The 16145-nt window shown below is 46.2% G+C and overlaps 1 protein-coding gene across 1 annotated transcript in view; it reads left to right on the forward strand.

Annotated features, from left to right (window-relative positions):
• Positions 1–16145, forward strand: part of DNAH14 (dynein axonemal heavy chain 14) — a 605515-nt gene that overhangs the window by 569851 nt on the left and 19519 nt on the right. Inside the window, exons 80-81 of the mRNA XM_075925276.2 lie at positions 4776–4972; positions 11349–11536. Coding sequence (XP_075781391.2) covers positions 4776–4972; positions 11349–11536 — 385 coding nt within the window. The remainder of the gene's footprint in view (positions 1–4775; positions 4973–11348; positions 11537–16145) is intronic.

Genomic DNA, 16145 nt, shown 5'->3' on the forward strand with positions numbered 1-16145 from the left:
AGGTTCTGGAATTGGTGCCTAGCTCATCATGTCACCCCGGTGGCCTCCTATCTTCCAGGGGTGCTCAACATCACAGCAGACACCCTCAGCCGCACGTTCATGACCAACACGAATGGGAGATAGACAGCCATGTCCTCACCCCACTCTTTCTTCGGTGGGGACAACTGGACATAGATCTCTTCGCCACAAAGAACAACAGAAAGTGCCACCTCTATTGTTCCAGATCGGCCTTGGGGAAACACTCCCTCAGAGACGCGTTCTCCATTTTGTGGAGCGCTCATCTTCTTTATGCTTTTCCCCCATTCCCTCTATTGCACAGAGTCCTCAACAAGATGAGGGCAGATCAGGCTCGAGTTATACTAGTGGCACCTGTGTGACCCAGAGAGACGCGGTACCCTTACCTTCACAGGATGGCGGCGACGAATCCGTTTCCATTCCCGCTCCATCACGACCTCCTCTCACAGAACCATGGAACGACCTTCCATCCGAACCTTTGCAAACTTCACCTCCACACCTGGCTCCTCCATGGCTCCAGGATGCCAAGATTACCTGTTCGGAACTGGTGAAAGAGATACTGATTAATAGTAGAAGATTCTCCACCAGAAAATCTGACCTATATAAGTGGAATAGATTTGTTCACTGGTGTAACAACTTACACACAACATGTCCGGCTTCTGTCCCTATCCCTATTTTGGTGGATTACCTACTATCCCTCAAGCAATCGGGTCTTGCTCTTAGTATAGTCAGGGTACATGCAGCAGCCTTAGCGGCTTTTCGCCACCCTATCGATGGCACTTCCTTCCTCACTAACGCTTTGACTAGACGCTTCCTTAAAGGCTTGCAGAACACCTTCTTACCGGTCCGACCACCAGCTCCCATCTGGGTTCTAAACCACGTTCTTAAAAGCCTGACAAAACCACCATTCGAACCATTAACCACCCATGAGTGGTCTCACTTATCCATGAAAGTGTCCTTTCTGGTTACTATAACCTCCAGCAGGAGGGTGAGTGAACTTGCGGCCCTGATGGCTGATCCTCCTTACATGGTATTTACTAAGGATAGAGTAATACTTTGACCCCACCCGAAGTTCCTCCCCAAAGTACCTTCCCCCTTCCATGTTAATGAACCTATACACTTACCTGCCTTCTTTCCAAAATCACACACTGATCCAGTTCATGCCGCATGGCACACGCTCGATGTCCGCAGGGCACTGGCCTTTTACCTGGACCACACCAAGCCTTGGCATGCTTCACCTAGACTGTTCCTCTCCTACACTGAGTGGTCTAATGGACAGGCAGTCTCATCTCAAAGAATTTCAAAATAGATCACTTCCTGTATACGAACTTGTTACGAGTTACATGGTAAGTACCTATCTGAATCCATAACGGCTCATTCCACAAGAGCGATGTCCTCCACAACTGCCTTCCTTAACAATGTTCCTCTGTAAGACATCTGCAATGCCGCCACCTGGTCATCTGGCCACACGTTTGCATAACACTACGCACTTTCTTCTTCAGTTGCAACTTCTATGGTGGTGGGACACGCAGTTCTATCTACAGTGACTACCACACGGCTCCAAACCCACCTCCACGAGCCGACAACCACTCTGTAGTCACCCAGAGTGGAGCACCCACGGGGACCACTCGAAGAAGAAGAAAGAGTTACTCACCTTGTGCAGTCACGGTGGTTCTTCGAGATGTGTCCCCAAGGGTGCTCCACTACCCTCCCTCCTTCCCCTGCTTGGAGCCTAATACTCTAGCAGGTAAAGAAGGAACGGAGGGGGTCGCGCGTGCACGCCCAACGGACTCCAACGGCACCAGAGGGTGCCATGGCACGTGCGCGGCACGGCAGAAACTACTAGAAAAAGTCTCTGGTTACTGGAGCAAGGACGCACCAGCACTCAGAGTGGAGCATCCACGGGGATACATCTCGAAGAACCACCGTTACTGCACAAGGTAACTCTTTCTTTTCTGCAATCAACAAAACTGCCACGTTTTTTCAATTTACTGTCAACAGAACGCTGCAGCAGTCTAGACATAGGTAAAGATTTTTTTTTAAAAGGCCACTTTTTTCAAAAAATCCCTGTAGTCTAGACATACCTTTGGTGTTCTTAGAATAGACACTGACACTAAAAGCTGCCAGATCCCTGCATTGCAGAGAGATGTTTGTGAAAAGGTATAATTTAGAGAGGCTCCCTCATAAATGACAGCATTATGAATATGGGAATTTTGAGACATGCCCTGGAGGCAGAGGGGGAGCACAGGGTAGATGTCTATACAGCAGTGTACTGTGGACATTGTCTAGTTTTCTACTAAAAGTTTATGCCTTTGTCATTCACTGGCAGGGGAGCCAACAGCCTCTGCGGGCCCCTGGGCAAACGTGGAAGGGGGCTCTGTGCTCCTGGAAGGGGCAGGACCTCATGCAGAAAGGGTGGGGCTGAGGACAGACAGCTTTCCACGCTGCCTGACGTGTGCTGCACCCACCTCTCAGAGCCTGACAGAGCATACAGTACTCTGGTGGTAGTGATTTCAAGGGTCCGTGGTTCCGGCCACCACATCTGCCTCCTTTACTCCCCCATGTTGGTGGGCCTGTTTAATGACCTCCATCATGTCAGAAATGCCAAATGAGAAATATAGTGCAGTAATTTTTAGGTTAACCCTATGTTTGATACCGAAAACAGAGGAAAGTGGAACATGTAACAAAGGAAGAACAACAAAGGCTTTTGTACATATTTTATGAGAACAGTAGTACTTTGATACATTTAAGAAGGAAAGAAAGCCCAAAATAAATATGTTGCAAACTCTATACAGTTTGCAATTGTCAGGCAATGTTATAGAGAGCTGGAAAAAATTCCAAGAGGTTTGAATTGTATACAGGCAGGGGAGAAAATGGTAAAGTGCAATCATCTGTCTTTTTGCATATTGTTGGGGAGGAAGGGTTATATATAAATGTATAACAACTTTAAGTCTGAATAAGGTGAAAGCATGAAGTTAAATAATATATTAACTAAATGTGAGGACTATCTTAGAAAGAGAGAGAATATTTTTACTTGCACACACAAAATTGATGATACCACAGAGCAATGTGTCATAGAATTAAAGGGACTCAGTTAGACTTGTGATTTTGGTGAGCTGACAGAGACTGGTCAAAGATACATTAAAGACAGTGTTTTAAGAGAGAGAGTGCTCCATAAAGGAGATTTAACTTAAACAAAAAGCTTTCTATATATGCAAAGCAGCAGAAACTGGCAGCACAAGCCAATGCATTAGATTCACTGGAAGGGGTTTTGCACACACTAAATTCAAAAGACTTTAGCCAGAAAAGGTTAAATCAAAAGTGCAACCACCCATTATGAAAGCAACTTCTACATAGCTGGGTGGCTTGGAAAGCTACCTCTAGATCAGTGGTCCCCAACACATTGCCCGCGGGCGCCATGGTACCTGCTGGGGCATTTATATGCACTCGCTGAGTGACCAGGGTCGGCCCAAACCATTCTTGTGCCCCAGGTCCTGGGTGCCTGGCGCATGTGCGGCCCTTACCCCCGGACACCCAGCAGCCCCAAAAGGTTGGGGACCACTGCTCTAGATAGTTGGGTCGCTTGGTGGAATTATCATTCTTGATTCATCTTGATAATTGTATAATTTATAACAAACCAAATAATTTTTATCCCAGAGAGACAACAGCAGGGGTGCGAAGCAACGACTTTTCTTACCTTACTTCTGTTGATGAGAGAGACAAGCTTTCCAACTTACAGAGAGGTCTTCTGCAGGTCTGGGAAGCTTAGTGTCAAAGCTAAATACACTCCATCTTGAATTTAGCTTTGACTGGCTGAGTTAAGTTTTCCAGACCTGAGGAAGAGCTCTGTGTGTCTCAAAAGCATGTCTCTCTCAACAGAAGTTCATCCACTAAAAGATTTAACCTCACCCCTTTTTCCCCTTGTCTCTCTACTATCCCGCAACAGACCCAGCTATAACACTGTGATCTGCCAGACCATCCCAGTGCCAGTGGGAGTGCAGGGGAGCCTGGGACCAGAGAGTGCCTTGCTAAGCAGGAGCAACAGAGGGACAGTTGGTTGTAGACCTCTCGTTCAGGGGATTCTTCAGCAACTTGGAATCCCTGATGGAGCGTTTGGGGTTTGTTTGTTTTTCATGTGGCTGCAGCTAGCTCAGGGAGAGCTGTGCCCAGTGTGAATCCCACAGGGTTCAGGGTACAATACAGATGGGAATACTCACCCAGCTGGAAAGCCTGAATGTTTGATTTACCTGGTCAATAATACAGCTCTCCAGGCTAGAGTGGAGAAGTGCCTGCAGCTGTGACCTGAGTGGGGAGTGCAGCACCCCCAAGTGTGTCTTGTGGAGCTCTATAAGCTGCAGCCCCACTCAGGTCACAGCTCTGTGGGTGCCCCGCACCATTCCTACCCCAGCAATGGCTCATCAAGTCTCCATTCGCTCCTCCAAAACATTCAAGGAAGATTGGGGAGAGTCGCCATGGAAACAACTGAGCACTCCTCAGATCCTTCTGCCTCTGCCATCTCCCCGCATGTACTGTGTGCCCAGACCCCCATCTCCTTGGGCCTCCTGCTTCTCTTTCAGTATAATTCCATTCTTCTTCCAATTGTATATTCCCACTACTGAGTTTCAGGAATCTTTTAGAAAAGCATACCTTTTGGGACTATATAAGTAACCTTGAAGAAAGGTTATATACGTAAAACCTTTTTTGCAGTAAACAGCCATTCACTGAGTAGGGAAATAAAATATTGGTCATTTATTTTACAGATATATAGACCCGTGTCTGCCACAGATAGCTTACAAGACTGTAGAGCCTATTTAGAGTCTCTGCCAGACACTGATTCCCCAGAGCTATTTGGAATGCATACCTGTGCTGAAAGAGCATTTCTGGAATCTCAGGCACAAACCTTTATTGGTACCATTGTCAGTATGCAGCCAGGAATCAGCATGGACACAATCATCAGGTAAGTGTTTAAAAGGAGCTATTTTGATGACAAAACAAAGTAAAATCTATTACCTAAAGAGTTAGGCAGTTACTTGTCATGCTCACCTACCATTTTAAAGCAGATTTGCCAATACTTACTCTTGAAGATGTTCGGTAAATCAGAGTTAAGACAGACTGGGTGAGATAATATTTTAATTGGACCAATTTCTGTTGATAAGAGAGACCACGGAACTCTTCTTTATGTCTGGGACAGGTACACAGGACTTGTCAACCCATAAAACATTGCAGCAGCGTGCTGCAGCTGCACTGTTGTAGTGCTTCAGTGTGTAGACAACACTCTACACACAACTATGCCAAAGGGAGAGCTTCTCTTGTCTGAGAGGTGGTTGCAAGGTCAATGGGAGAATTCTTCTGTCAACCTAGCATTGTGTAAACTGAGGGTTAGGTTGGTTTTCATGCCTCACTCAGGAACGTGGATTTTTCACACCCCCTAAACAACAGTTATCCTATCTAAATTTCCTTATGTAGACGAAACCTTAGGGCATAGCTACACACTTAGATCAACCTATATTAGTTCAGCTTACAGCTGCCTCAGTATTTACTGCAATGGCTGATGGCCCATAATACCCTCCTTCTGTTGGTAGTGCATATCCTCACAGGAGTGCTTCCACCAACTGAAGAGGGGCAGTGGACATGGAGAACCAGGGCTCTCAACTGTGCATAGCTTCCCATGGGAAGCCCAGCTGCCTCCTAGGGCTTCTCACCTCTAGCAGGGAGAACTGAACTTGGACTGTGGTCAGCTGCCAAGCTCCCATTAGGGAACCAAGAGCCTGTGGGACAACTGGGCTCCCAGCAAGGAGATCTGCACCCAGAGTCTGGGTATCTGTCATGTTCCTAGCAGAAAGTGAGGAGCTGAGAACCCAAGGAGTCAGCAAGGCTCCCAGCCAAGACACAATGTCATCCTAACTATGCCAAAAATAAGTCCCTCACAGTATAAACATATTTAGTCTCTTCCTCTTAAAAAAACTCACTCTTGATCACATGTTATCTGTGCAGTTGTTGACTACTTTTCCTTTTCTCCATGTCAGAACTCACTGAAAGCTTCATCTGCAACTACTGTATAGATTTCTTCTCTTCCAGTTACACCCCTAGATCTTCTCCAGGATAGATTCTGACCTGTATACTTCACTGAAACTGGTCTCACCAAAGTCTCTCAGAGAGAGACTACTAGCTACATGGCACACACACACCCTCCCTGGGAAGGACTGGGACAACCCACCTTTGCCCCAAGACTTACCTTTCCTGCCTCTGCTCTGCCTCTCCCTGCCCCTGCTGTGTGTGCCCTATTTCTCTCCTCTTCACCACCTTTGCTCCACCCTCTCCTGCCTTTCCCCTACCCTTGCTCTGTCCCCAGTCTGCCTCTTTGCCCTCCCCCAAGCAATGTGGCCCATGAGACTAGTGGGGCTGGCGCCAGGAGTAGGGGTCTGTCTCTACCCCTGCACTCACCAACAGCAGCAGGGTAAGCGAAGCAATGGCCTCAGCTTGCTTTGATCCCCCGGCCGTATCATTCCACTTCCTAAGTGAGGCTTCATTTTAATCAGATTCCAACCCTTGACTGTTCTGTTTCTAATATATGGGTAAAGCAATCTGTTCTTTGTGCAAGTCAAATATATTGTAGCTCCCATCAAATAACCAGAAGGAAAATGTCCATGTAACTTTCTTGCGTAGGCCTTGTGTATCCAGCAAAATTTTATCCGCAAAAAGGCAGCTTTTTGTGGCAAAACAGTGGAGGTGTACATGCTGCAATGCCATTTTTTATGACAAAACTCTTCAGTTTAGTAACAAAAGAAAACCATTTTGATGAAAAACATAAGGCTTTTTGCAGCAAAGTTAAAATGATAAAGTATCAGTGTACATACTGCTATTCATTATATCACCAGAACTGGCCTCCCCCAGTATCCCACACTGCCTGCCACAACTGCTGTGCTCACTGTTTTAAACTTGGCTGCCTTGAAGGCATGCACACCTCCCTTTTCAAAGGTTTGTGAAGTTCTGACAGCTGCTCTCCTCCAGGAACAAAGAGCAACTCATCAATGTGGAATGCTCCTGCCCTTTCCAGGTCTAGGATATCAGAGGCAGGCAGGGGCAGTTGTGTGTGAGAGAGTGAGACTATTGTACTGTACAGATCCAGGATGGGAGTCAGGGGCTGATGTTGGGAGTGTCCCCCTCCCCCGACTTAAGGACTGGGGTATGTCTACACTACCCCGCTAGTTCGAACTAGCGGGGTAATGTAGGCATACCGCACTTGCAAATGAAGCCCGGGATTTGAATTTCCCGGGCTTCATTTGCATAAGCGGGGAGCCGCCATTTTTAAAACCCCGCTGGTTCGAACCCCGTGCAGCGCGGCTACACGGGGCACGAACTAGGTAGTTCGAACTAGGCTTCCTAGTTTGAACTACCATTACTCCTCGTGAAATGAGGGCCGCGGGCAGGAGCTGAGCAATGCAGAGCCAGGGAGGGGACCAAGCTCCTGACACTCTGAGGGTATATCTACACTTGCACCCTAGTTCAAACTAGGGATGCAAATGTAGGCATTTGAAATAGTCAATGAAGCGGGGGTTTAAATATCCTGTGCTTCATTAGCATAATCTCGCCAGCATGTTACTCCAAATGCCAGCTGTTTCGAAAGTGAAAGTGCACACCGGGACGAGTTAGTTCCAACCATACCCCTTGGTTCAAACTAACATTACTCTTCATTTCCCAGCCCTAGCTGCACTGATCATCCATGCCCGCAATACACTGCTTTGTGTGTTGATACAAGAGCTGATAATTGGATGCACTCTGCTGATACAAGGAGCATAGTGTGGCCATGCAACACTAGTTTAATTTAAATGCTTTAATTAAAATGGCATGTCTTTTGGTGACAAAACTCTGCAGTGTAGACATAGCCATAGTAAACCATCTAGTTACCTGTAATTCCTAGTTTAGGATATGTCTACATTTCACACCTTACAATGTCACAGTTCTGCCACTGCAGCTGTGCCCTTGTACGTTGTGTTTGTGGTCATTCTTTATTGCCAGGAGAGAGCTCTCCCAGCAACAAAATAAAACCACTTCCAGTGAAAAATGACATCTTGCTCACCAGCAGAATGGTTCCCAATGATAAAGCACTGTCTGTGGTGGTGGTTCTTGTTGCTAAATTTTTGTCATTTAAGAGGGTGTTTTTTCAAACCCCTGACTGGCAGAATTTTTAGTTGTGAAAATGCCAGTATAGACAAAGCCTTAAAATATTTTTACAGCTTTGGCAGGAATCTGCATCACTGCATAGATCATTGACTTTTCCCCACTATCATGTGGAAAAAAAATCTTTTGGAATATCCCGCATAACCTAACTCTTTGTACATATCTACTCATCTGATTACAGACACCTGCAAGAGATTGTCTAGAAATATATTAGAATATGCCCACAGACTACAAGTGGAAGTGGGGGTATTAGATACACTGACCATACGTCCTGGAAAATCCAGGAGAGTTTCTAATTTCAATCTCTTGTCCCGGTGCCCCCGTAAACACTGAAAATGTCCCAGAAACAGCAGTGCAGCTAGAAGCAGTGTTGCACTGCTGTTTCCCCTCCCCACTCTTTCTCCCAGGGGAACGCAAGTGTTGAGGGACCTTCCTGAAGATTTTTCCCGCTGCACTGGAACCCAGCCAATAGGAGCAGTGGGAAGTAGTGCATGACTTCTGGCCCTCTTCTCTGGTGGGCAGGTAGTCTGGGAGCTGTGCTGGTAAAGCAGCAGCATGCAAGTGGTCCCCTCCGCCCACACCCCCTCCACGAGACCCTACTGCTCTTCTCTCTTTTGAACTTAGTAAGAGCCACGCATGTTGTCTTAGATTTAAAAAGTAATGCCATGTGAGACTGCGCCCGCTGAGCTGGAAATCAGCTGATCCTGGTTTGTGCAGAGCGCTGGCTCTGCCTTTTAAATCTAAGAAGCCACATGGCGGCTCTTCTTAGATCAGTGGTTCTACAAGTATGGTCCGGTGGTCCACATCTCGAGCTCAGCTCCCCCGCTCCTGCCCACTGTAATAGAGGCAGCTGAAGTGGGGCTATTTTGGCTCTTGGAAGCTGGGACAGCACAAGTGTGAGGCAAGTTGTGGCTCTGAGCAGTGCTGTGGGCAGTGAGAGGCAGTATCCACCCCCTAGAAGGGGGCATTGCAGGCTGGGCACCCTCATCTTCCCGTGCAGGAAGCTAGTGGGCGCCAGCTCCCCAATGCGGTGGGAGCTGCTAGGGTTGTGTGGGCTGCCTGCGTGCAGGACTTGGCTGCTAGTTAGGGTTGCCAGGTGTCCGGGTTTGAACTGGACAGTCCAGTATTTGAGCTTTCTGTCCGGGAAACAAATTGAGAAAATAGAAATGTCCGGTATTTTATAATAAGATGTAATGTAGATTGTGATGTAATGTCAAGTGTGTCCGGTATTTTTGTTGAAACCCTCTGGCAACCCTACAGTTCCAGTGGGTTCTCATGGTGCCTTCTTTGGAGACCTTTGTCCCTGCAGTGGACAAATAAAGTTTTAGCCCAGCCCAGGCTGCAATGGCTGCGGTGTGGAACTCTTTGTGGCTGGACTGCTGCAGACTTGACATCAAAGCAGCACCTGGCATGTGAACAGGCTCCTCATAGGCACATGTGGGAGCCTGGCCTAGGTTCCAGCACAGTGTGTTTGCTCCATGCATGCGGTCATGCCAGGCACCTGCCCTTCCCCTCGCCAGGACCTGCCGGCTCATAGCATGGCTGAGATTGCAAATCACCGCTGACACCATGTGCCTTGCAGCAGTTTCCCTGTTCCTCCCTTAGCCTAATTCTGAGGCAATGGGATCTGGCATGATCACTGCAAGACCTGGGGTCATTTCTTACTGATGCTCACATGGAGCCACTTGCTCTGCCATTCTCTGCAAGCCAGTCTGGTGGGGAAGGTTGGGAAGCTGGAGCTGGAGCTGGTGCTTCAGCCAGAATGGGCTTTCCGCTGCACGCGGGAGGCAGTGGGGAGGGGGCTGAGTTCCCCACCTCCACCCCGCTGGGGAACGAAAGTGCAGTGATGCAGTACTTGCAGGCTTTCCCTGCTGCTGCCAACGGCCAGCCAATGACAGCATCGGGGGCGCAAAGCCAGGTAAGCATTCCCCCTCAAGCCTAGACCTCCACACCCCAATCCCCCTTTTGCCTCTCCCCTCCCCTGCAACACCTCCACATCTCCAGTTTCTGGCAAGACACCCTCCTCCAAACTCCCTCCTGCATCCTTCCTTGCTCCTGCACCTCACTCCTGGCCATACACCTACCCTCACCCTGCTCCTGCTTCCACCGTTGCTCCTGCACCCTCCCCACTCTCCCACCCCAGAGCATAAGGGGATCCACAAAATTCACTAACTCCGGAACCCCAGAAGAGTAAATCTGGCCTATGGGAAGCCCTGAACCTCAGCTTTCACTGTCCCCTCCCCTCGTCCTGTGGGGCTGGAGTGCCAAAGGTGTTGCAGTTGGAGGCCGTGAGGGTTGGGAGGCTTTGGAGTGTTTTTTTTTTTTTTTTTTGCTTCTCACTTGTGTGGTCCCCAACTGATTTTCCTGTGGGTCAGTGGTCCCCAACCCAAAAAAGTTTCCCAACCCCTGCCATATATAAAGAAAACATTGCAACCTTTTGTGATTATTTTATTTAAAATGAAGTTTGATAAACTAACAGGAGAGAGTTAAAATGCTTACTTTGTTTAATAATTTAAATTAAACCATTCTCCCTAGCTGCAGCACTAGAAAAATGGCTCAGGCATAATTATGTAATTAACAGTGAGGTTTCCATTAGCAGCTAGTGGTCCATGGAAAGGTTTGAATTGAGCAAGGTGGTCCATGGACCAAAAAGTTTGAGAACCACTCTCTTAGATTAAAATGGCAGAACTGCATTGGCACTGGGCACCAGCTGAGCTGGAAATCAGCTGATCCCTGGTTCCTTGCAGAGCACTGGTGGGAGGAGTTTTTAGAGGGGTCACACGACCCACTTCTGGACCGATCACCCTGCCCTGGAACTCCCCCTGATTGGTCACATCTGCTCTTGGGATGGTCCTATGGGGTCCAAATACATACCCCTATTGATAGAGGATGGTGGGAGAAGTTCTTAGAGGGATCACATGACACTCTTTACTTCCGGTCACGTGCCCATCTCTATCCTAGAAGTACTACCCCAAAGGGTGGGACTTCCGGTGGGAGGTGGGCATGACTAAAGAGGGTCAGGGGTGTAGCTAATGTGTCCCTATTTGGGTTCAGAAAATATGGTCACTGTACTATTAGATCATCTCCTAATGGAACTCACCTGCTCTAACAATTCCAGAATTAGATGTCTTAATCTTTTTTCCCCCCTGCAGTGGTGGAAAGAGCCAGGATGAATTAGTACTGGAAATGGCATCGGACATTCTAAGGCAGCTACCACTCACTGTAGAGGAACAAGATACAGAACTGACACCTGGAACTGAACATTCCTCCAAAATTAAAACAACACTGGGAAGCATAATGTCGGGACCCATTTGGGCTGCTCTTGCAAAAGATGCTAGAGGTCAGAACAATGGCTTACATAATGTTTAATCAGAACTTTTTATTTTCTCAGATTAATCTTTTCTTTTAAAAAAAATCCTTTTCTGCTTTTGACTTTCTACTGCACAGTTCCTCTCTTTATTCACAACATGCTTCTCACCTGTGGAATTGGGGCAGATAAGCCCTGCCCTTAAGCATGAACCACCAGAAGGTCTGCCTCTGGTGATGGAACAAGATAGTGATTCAATTTTTACTCATCATTTTGTTTTATAACTTTAATATTTATTTCTTTTCATGTAGTACCAACTTAATTGCTACTTCTGGCTTCTCTATTACTCAAACATTGAGACTTTAATCTTCTGGTTCCTCTGGGATAGCACCTATCAACTTGGTGCCCCACCACAACTGCGTCCCACACCATAGCAGTAGATAAGTTCTGCAAGATTAAAACCAAGTTCAAGAAATGATATAGGTAGCCTTTGAGTAGCTTCTGAGGGTGAGCTATGCTCTGCTGCTACAAACTGTCAACCATTGCTCTGCTAGGACATGCAGCTTAAGAGGGCAAACTATACCCTAAAGCCACAAGTTGTCAACCCCTCTCTCTGCCAGGATATAAAGGTTGGATGCAGCCCTCAGTTTGCCTAGATCTGGCCCCCTAGGCTCAGGGTCCCCTTCTCCCAACATTGGGGAGCCCGTGCTGGTGCTCCATCCCCCCTGCTGTCCCTTTGGGGGCTGCAGCGCACAAAATATATTAGGCTAGGCCCCCTAGGTTCTGGTGTGGAAGGGGTATGTGGGGAGTGTCTTTCTTCTCAGTCAGGGGCCACATTGAGGGGGTTTTTTCTACTTCTCACTTGCATGCGGCCCCAACTGATTTTTCTGTGGGTCAGTGGCCCCCAACCCCAAAAAGGTTCCCCACCCCTGTATGAGACAGACAGCTGTGCTGGAGCCATGACTCGCATCTTGAACCACAACTCCACAAGAGAAAACTTAATCAGTAACATGAGATCAGTAACCCCTCACAACCTATTTGGGGAATTCTTGCAAAAGCAAGAGCCCCCATATGTCAAACAGACACAAGTAAGCATACCTTTTCTTAAAGGAGCAGTTTATACTGTGAATGAGCAAACAAGCTAAAAATCAAAAATCACTTGATTGTGACAGCTACCCCCCAAAATCTGTGCATTTGTGATTCTGGGATAAGTTTTTGTACCTGTTTCTCCTCTACCTTCTCACCTCGAGGGAATGTTTACAGAGGACTTCATTCTCCTATTCAGAGACTCTCAGTGTTTGAAATCAGACTCACTAGCCCTACCCCCACTTTGCACTATGTCTGGGCATGAAGATAAATCTGTTATTTCTGTGATGCACTGCCTTAGCCTGCAGTGTAATGGGAATTGTGCCTGTCTGACTTTCAGTCCCCAAACCCTTGCTATGTCAGGAAAAGGGACTTAAAGTCTGATGATGGAAAGGTGTCTCTTTCTCTGCCCTTCCGCTGCTCCAAAGGCTGATGGATAGAAGGAGTGCTGACCAGCACATGGTGACTAAGGGTATGTCTACACTACCCCGCTAGTTCGAACTAGCGGGGTAATGTAGGCATACCGCAATTGCAAATGAAGCCCAGGATTTGAATTTCCCGGGCTTCATTTGCATAAGCGGGACGCCGCCATTTTTAAATCCCCGCTCGTTCGAACCCCGTGCCGCGCGGCTACACACGGCACGAACTAGGTAGTTCGAACTAGGCTTCCTAGTTCGAACTACCGTTACTCCTCGTGGAGTTCCAATGACAAACGCCAAAGGTATTGCTCCAGGCCAAGCCTCAACTCCCAATCCCTGGGGTATGTTCACAATAGAGTGGGATGCACCCTGTCACGGCTGTTCTCCACTCTGGCACTCCAAGTGCAGAAGGTGGGGGCCCACAAGAGACATTAAATACCTTGCCTCTACAAGATTCTGCTTAAAAATCTCCCTGGGGTTGCAGATTCCCTGGCCTTTGGAGATAAGCTGCTACCATCAAGTGTAAGAAAACCCTTTTGCTTAAACCCAGGAAGAAGTGTTTGAACTTCTTCCAGAGGGGTCCCCACCAAGTTCTTTTACAAGAGAGCTTGAAGGGAAAAAAATAGAGAGAGAAAACAAACTGCAAGTCTGAAGCTGACCTCTCCGTTTTAGGCATGCATATACAGACCTCCTGTTCCCTTCCAGGACACAAAAATCAAATAATCGCCTTAAAAGGGTGATTTGATTAAAAAACAAAAAGATAAACTTGAGAAAGCATACTTGGTTGCTAGGTGTTACAGAGCGACTGAGAAAAGAACAGATTTAAAACACAGAGAAAAATGGTATCTCTGAGTATAGCTTAGATATAGTAACTGGGGTGGGGGGTGCACGTGGACTTAGCACAGATAAGTTTAACCAAACAACAAAACAAATCTGTGTTTCAAGGTCCAGTCCATTTACATGCCTAGTATTCCTTGTAGGCATGGTAGTTCTGGTTCAATTAATCTTGTTTCCCCAAGCTCTTAGCCTAATGCTGTGAAAAAGTGTGAGTTGACACCCAGGTGGTGGCTCTGCAGATGTCATTTAGAAGTATGTTTTTAAGGAAGGCTATGGCTGCTCTATTGCTCTGGTGGAGTAGGCTCATACTGTTTTTGGAGACTCCCAATTGAATATGGTGTATATGAGATGGATGCATTCTGATATCCATTTGGATAGTCTCTCTTTAGAGATGGGCATGCCTTGAGATCTCTCTGTGGATGAAACAAAGCATGAATTGAGTATGCTTTCTCAAGTTTATCTTTTTGTTTTTTAATCAAATCACCCTTTTAAGGCGATTATTTGATTCTTGTGTCCTGGAAGGGAACAGGAGGTCTGTATATGCATGCCTAAAACGGAGAGGTCTCAGACACTCAATTCAGATATACCATATTATCTACAGTAAATGCAGATCTAGTGAATCTCCCTCTACTGAGCATGACTACTACTTCATAATCACCTAAGTTGGAACACCCAGAAACACTCCTCGAAGAAGAAAAGGTTACTCACCTTGTGCAGTAACTGAGGTTCGTCGAGATGGTTCTCCCCCATGGATGCTCCACCATCCACCCTTCTGCTTCAGAACTTCAGTTCTGCACAAGGTGAGTAACCTTCTCTGTTAGAATTAGTTCCACCATCTGTTTCGGTGACAATTAATAATAACTGGTTCTTCTACACAGCTTTACATCAGTAGATCTCTCAGTGCTTTACATAGGAGGTAAGCATCATTCTCTCCATTTTATAGAGGAACAACTGTAGTAAAAAATACTTGTTGGCATATTTAACAAGCTCATGAGTCCCCACTTATGTTTCAGTCCCAAAGTATTTCAAGTTTATCTGAGCTCCACCTTAGGCAATGATTTGTTTGAAAGAGTTTAACAAAATAGAAAATGTAACAATAAATAAATTCTAAATCTGATGCTGTTGGACTTATATCTGTGGGGTTTTTTTCCAATGAGAATAATAATTTTTTTAAAAGCCTGTCAAGGCTGTTCCCCTCTCAGGCACTTTGAGTGCCCACAAGAAACTTTACAATTCTTTATGACTATGGGCTTCTGTTTAAAAACTCACAAAGTCATAAATTCCCTGGTCTTGGATTGGTATTGCTGTCACCATCCAAATGCAAAATCCCCTTTGAGAATCCAGGAAAGCGCATTTAGGAATTCCTCCCTGTAGAGTACCCTCAAGCTCTTTAACCCTCCTCCTGGAGAGAGCTTAAATAAACTGTAGTTTTTTGTAATAGCTGACCTTGCAGTCCTAGGCAGATGTACACAGAACCTCCTGCCTTCTAGAATAGAGGAATCAGATCATGGTCTGATAAAAGTAATTTTTATTAACAAAACAAAGAAAACATACTTTGTGAAATATTATTTGGTTGCTAGGTGTTACACAGTAACTGAAAAAAAGCAAGATTAAAACAGAGAATTGCTTCTCTAAGATTCAGCTTGGAGAGTTATAGTGTAACAGAGGGAGTGCTTAGCACAGGGAAGTCCAACAAACCCAAAAATAAAGAAAATAACGTGATTGTGTCTAACTAAACATTCCAACATGTTCTACTCACATATTTGTTGTTCCAAGGTTTATTCCTTCCTTAGGCAGTGATGTCTCTCGATATTCCATGCCTTGCTCCCTGGCTCAATTCATGACTCCCAGCACTGCTCTAGTCACACCAAAGATTGGCACAGAAAGATCATTGCTTCCATTTAAAAAACACACACTCTGTTTTCATTGGCTTTTCTGGCTTCCTGCCAACTCACTTCCTGTTTCCCTAGCATTCCTGGAGACTGTCTAGAACCCTCCATCTATGGTTTTAATCCTTACAGGCAATTCAATTAAATGACTAGCTGGATGTCCAGAAAAGGATAGTACCCCTCCCATTCATCACAAATCCCAAACCTGAAGTCCACATTCACTAAATTAGGCAGACTTCCCAGTAATTTCAGTTGTAATATTGTCCAAGTAAAGATTAAGCAAGTGTTGAGCAAAGATTTCAGGATTTGCACTATTAATAGTTAAGAGAAATTAAAAAACATGAATTAAATCAAATTCCTCTCCTAGAATTATGCTGCTATATTTGAGAAAGTCTATACATTTGGAAATTG

The sequence above is a fragment of the Pelodiscus sinensis genome, chromosome 3, assembly GCF_052426305.1.
Source record: "Pelodiscus sinensis isolate ZL-2025 chromosome 3, ASM5242630v1, whole genome shotgun sequence".
NCBI classification, from domain to species: Eukaryota; Metazoa; Chordata; order Testudines; family Trionychidae; genus Pelodiscus; species Pelodiscus sinensis.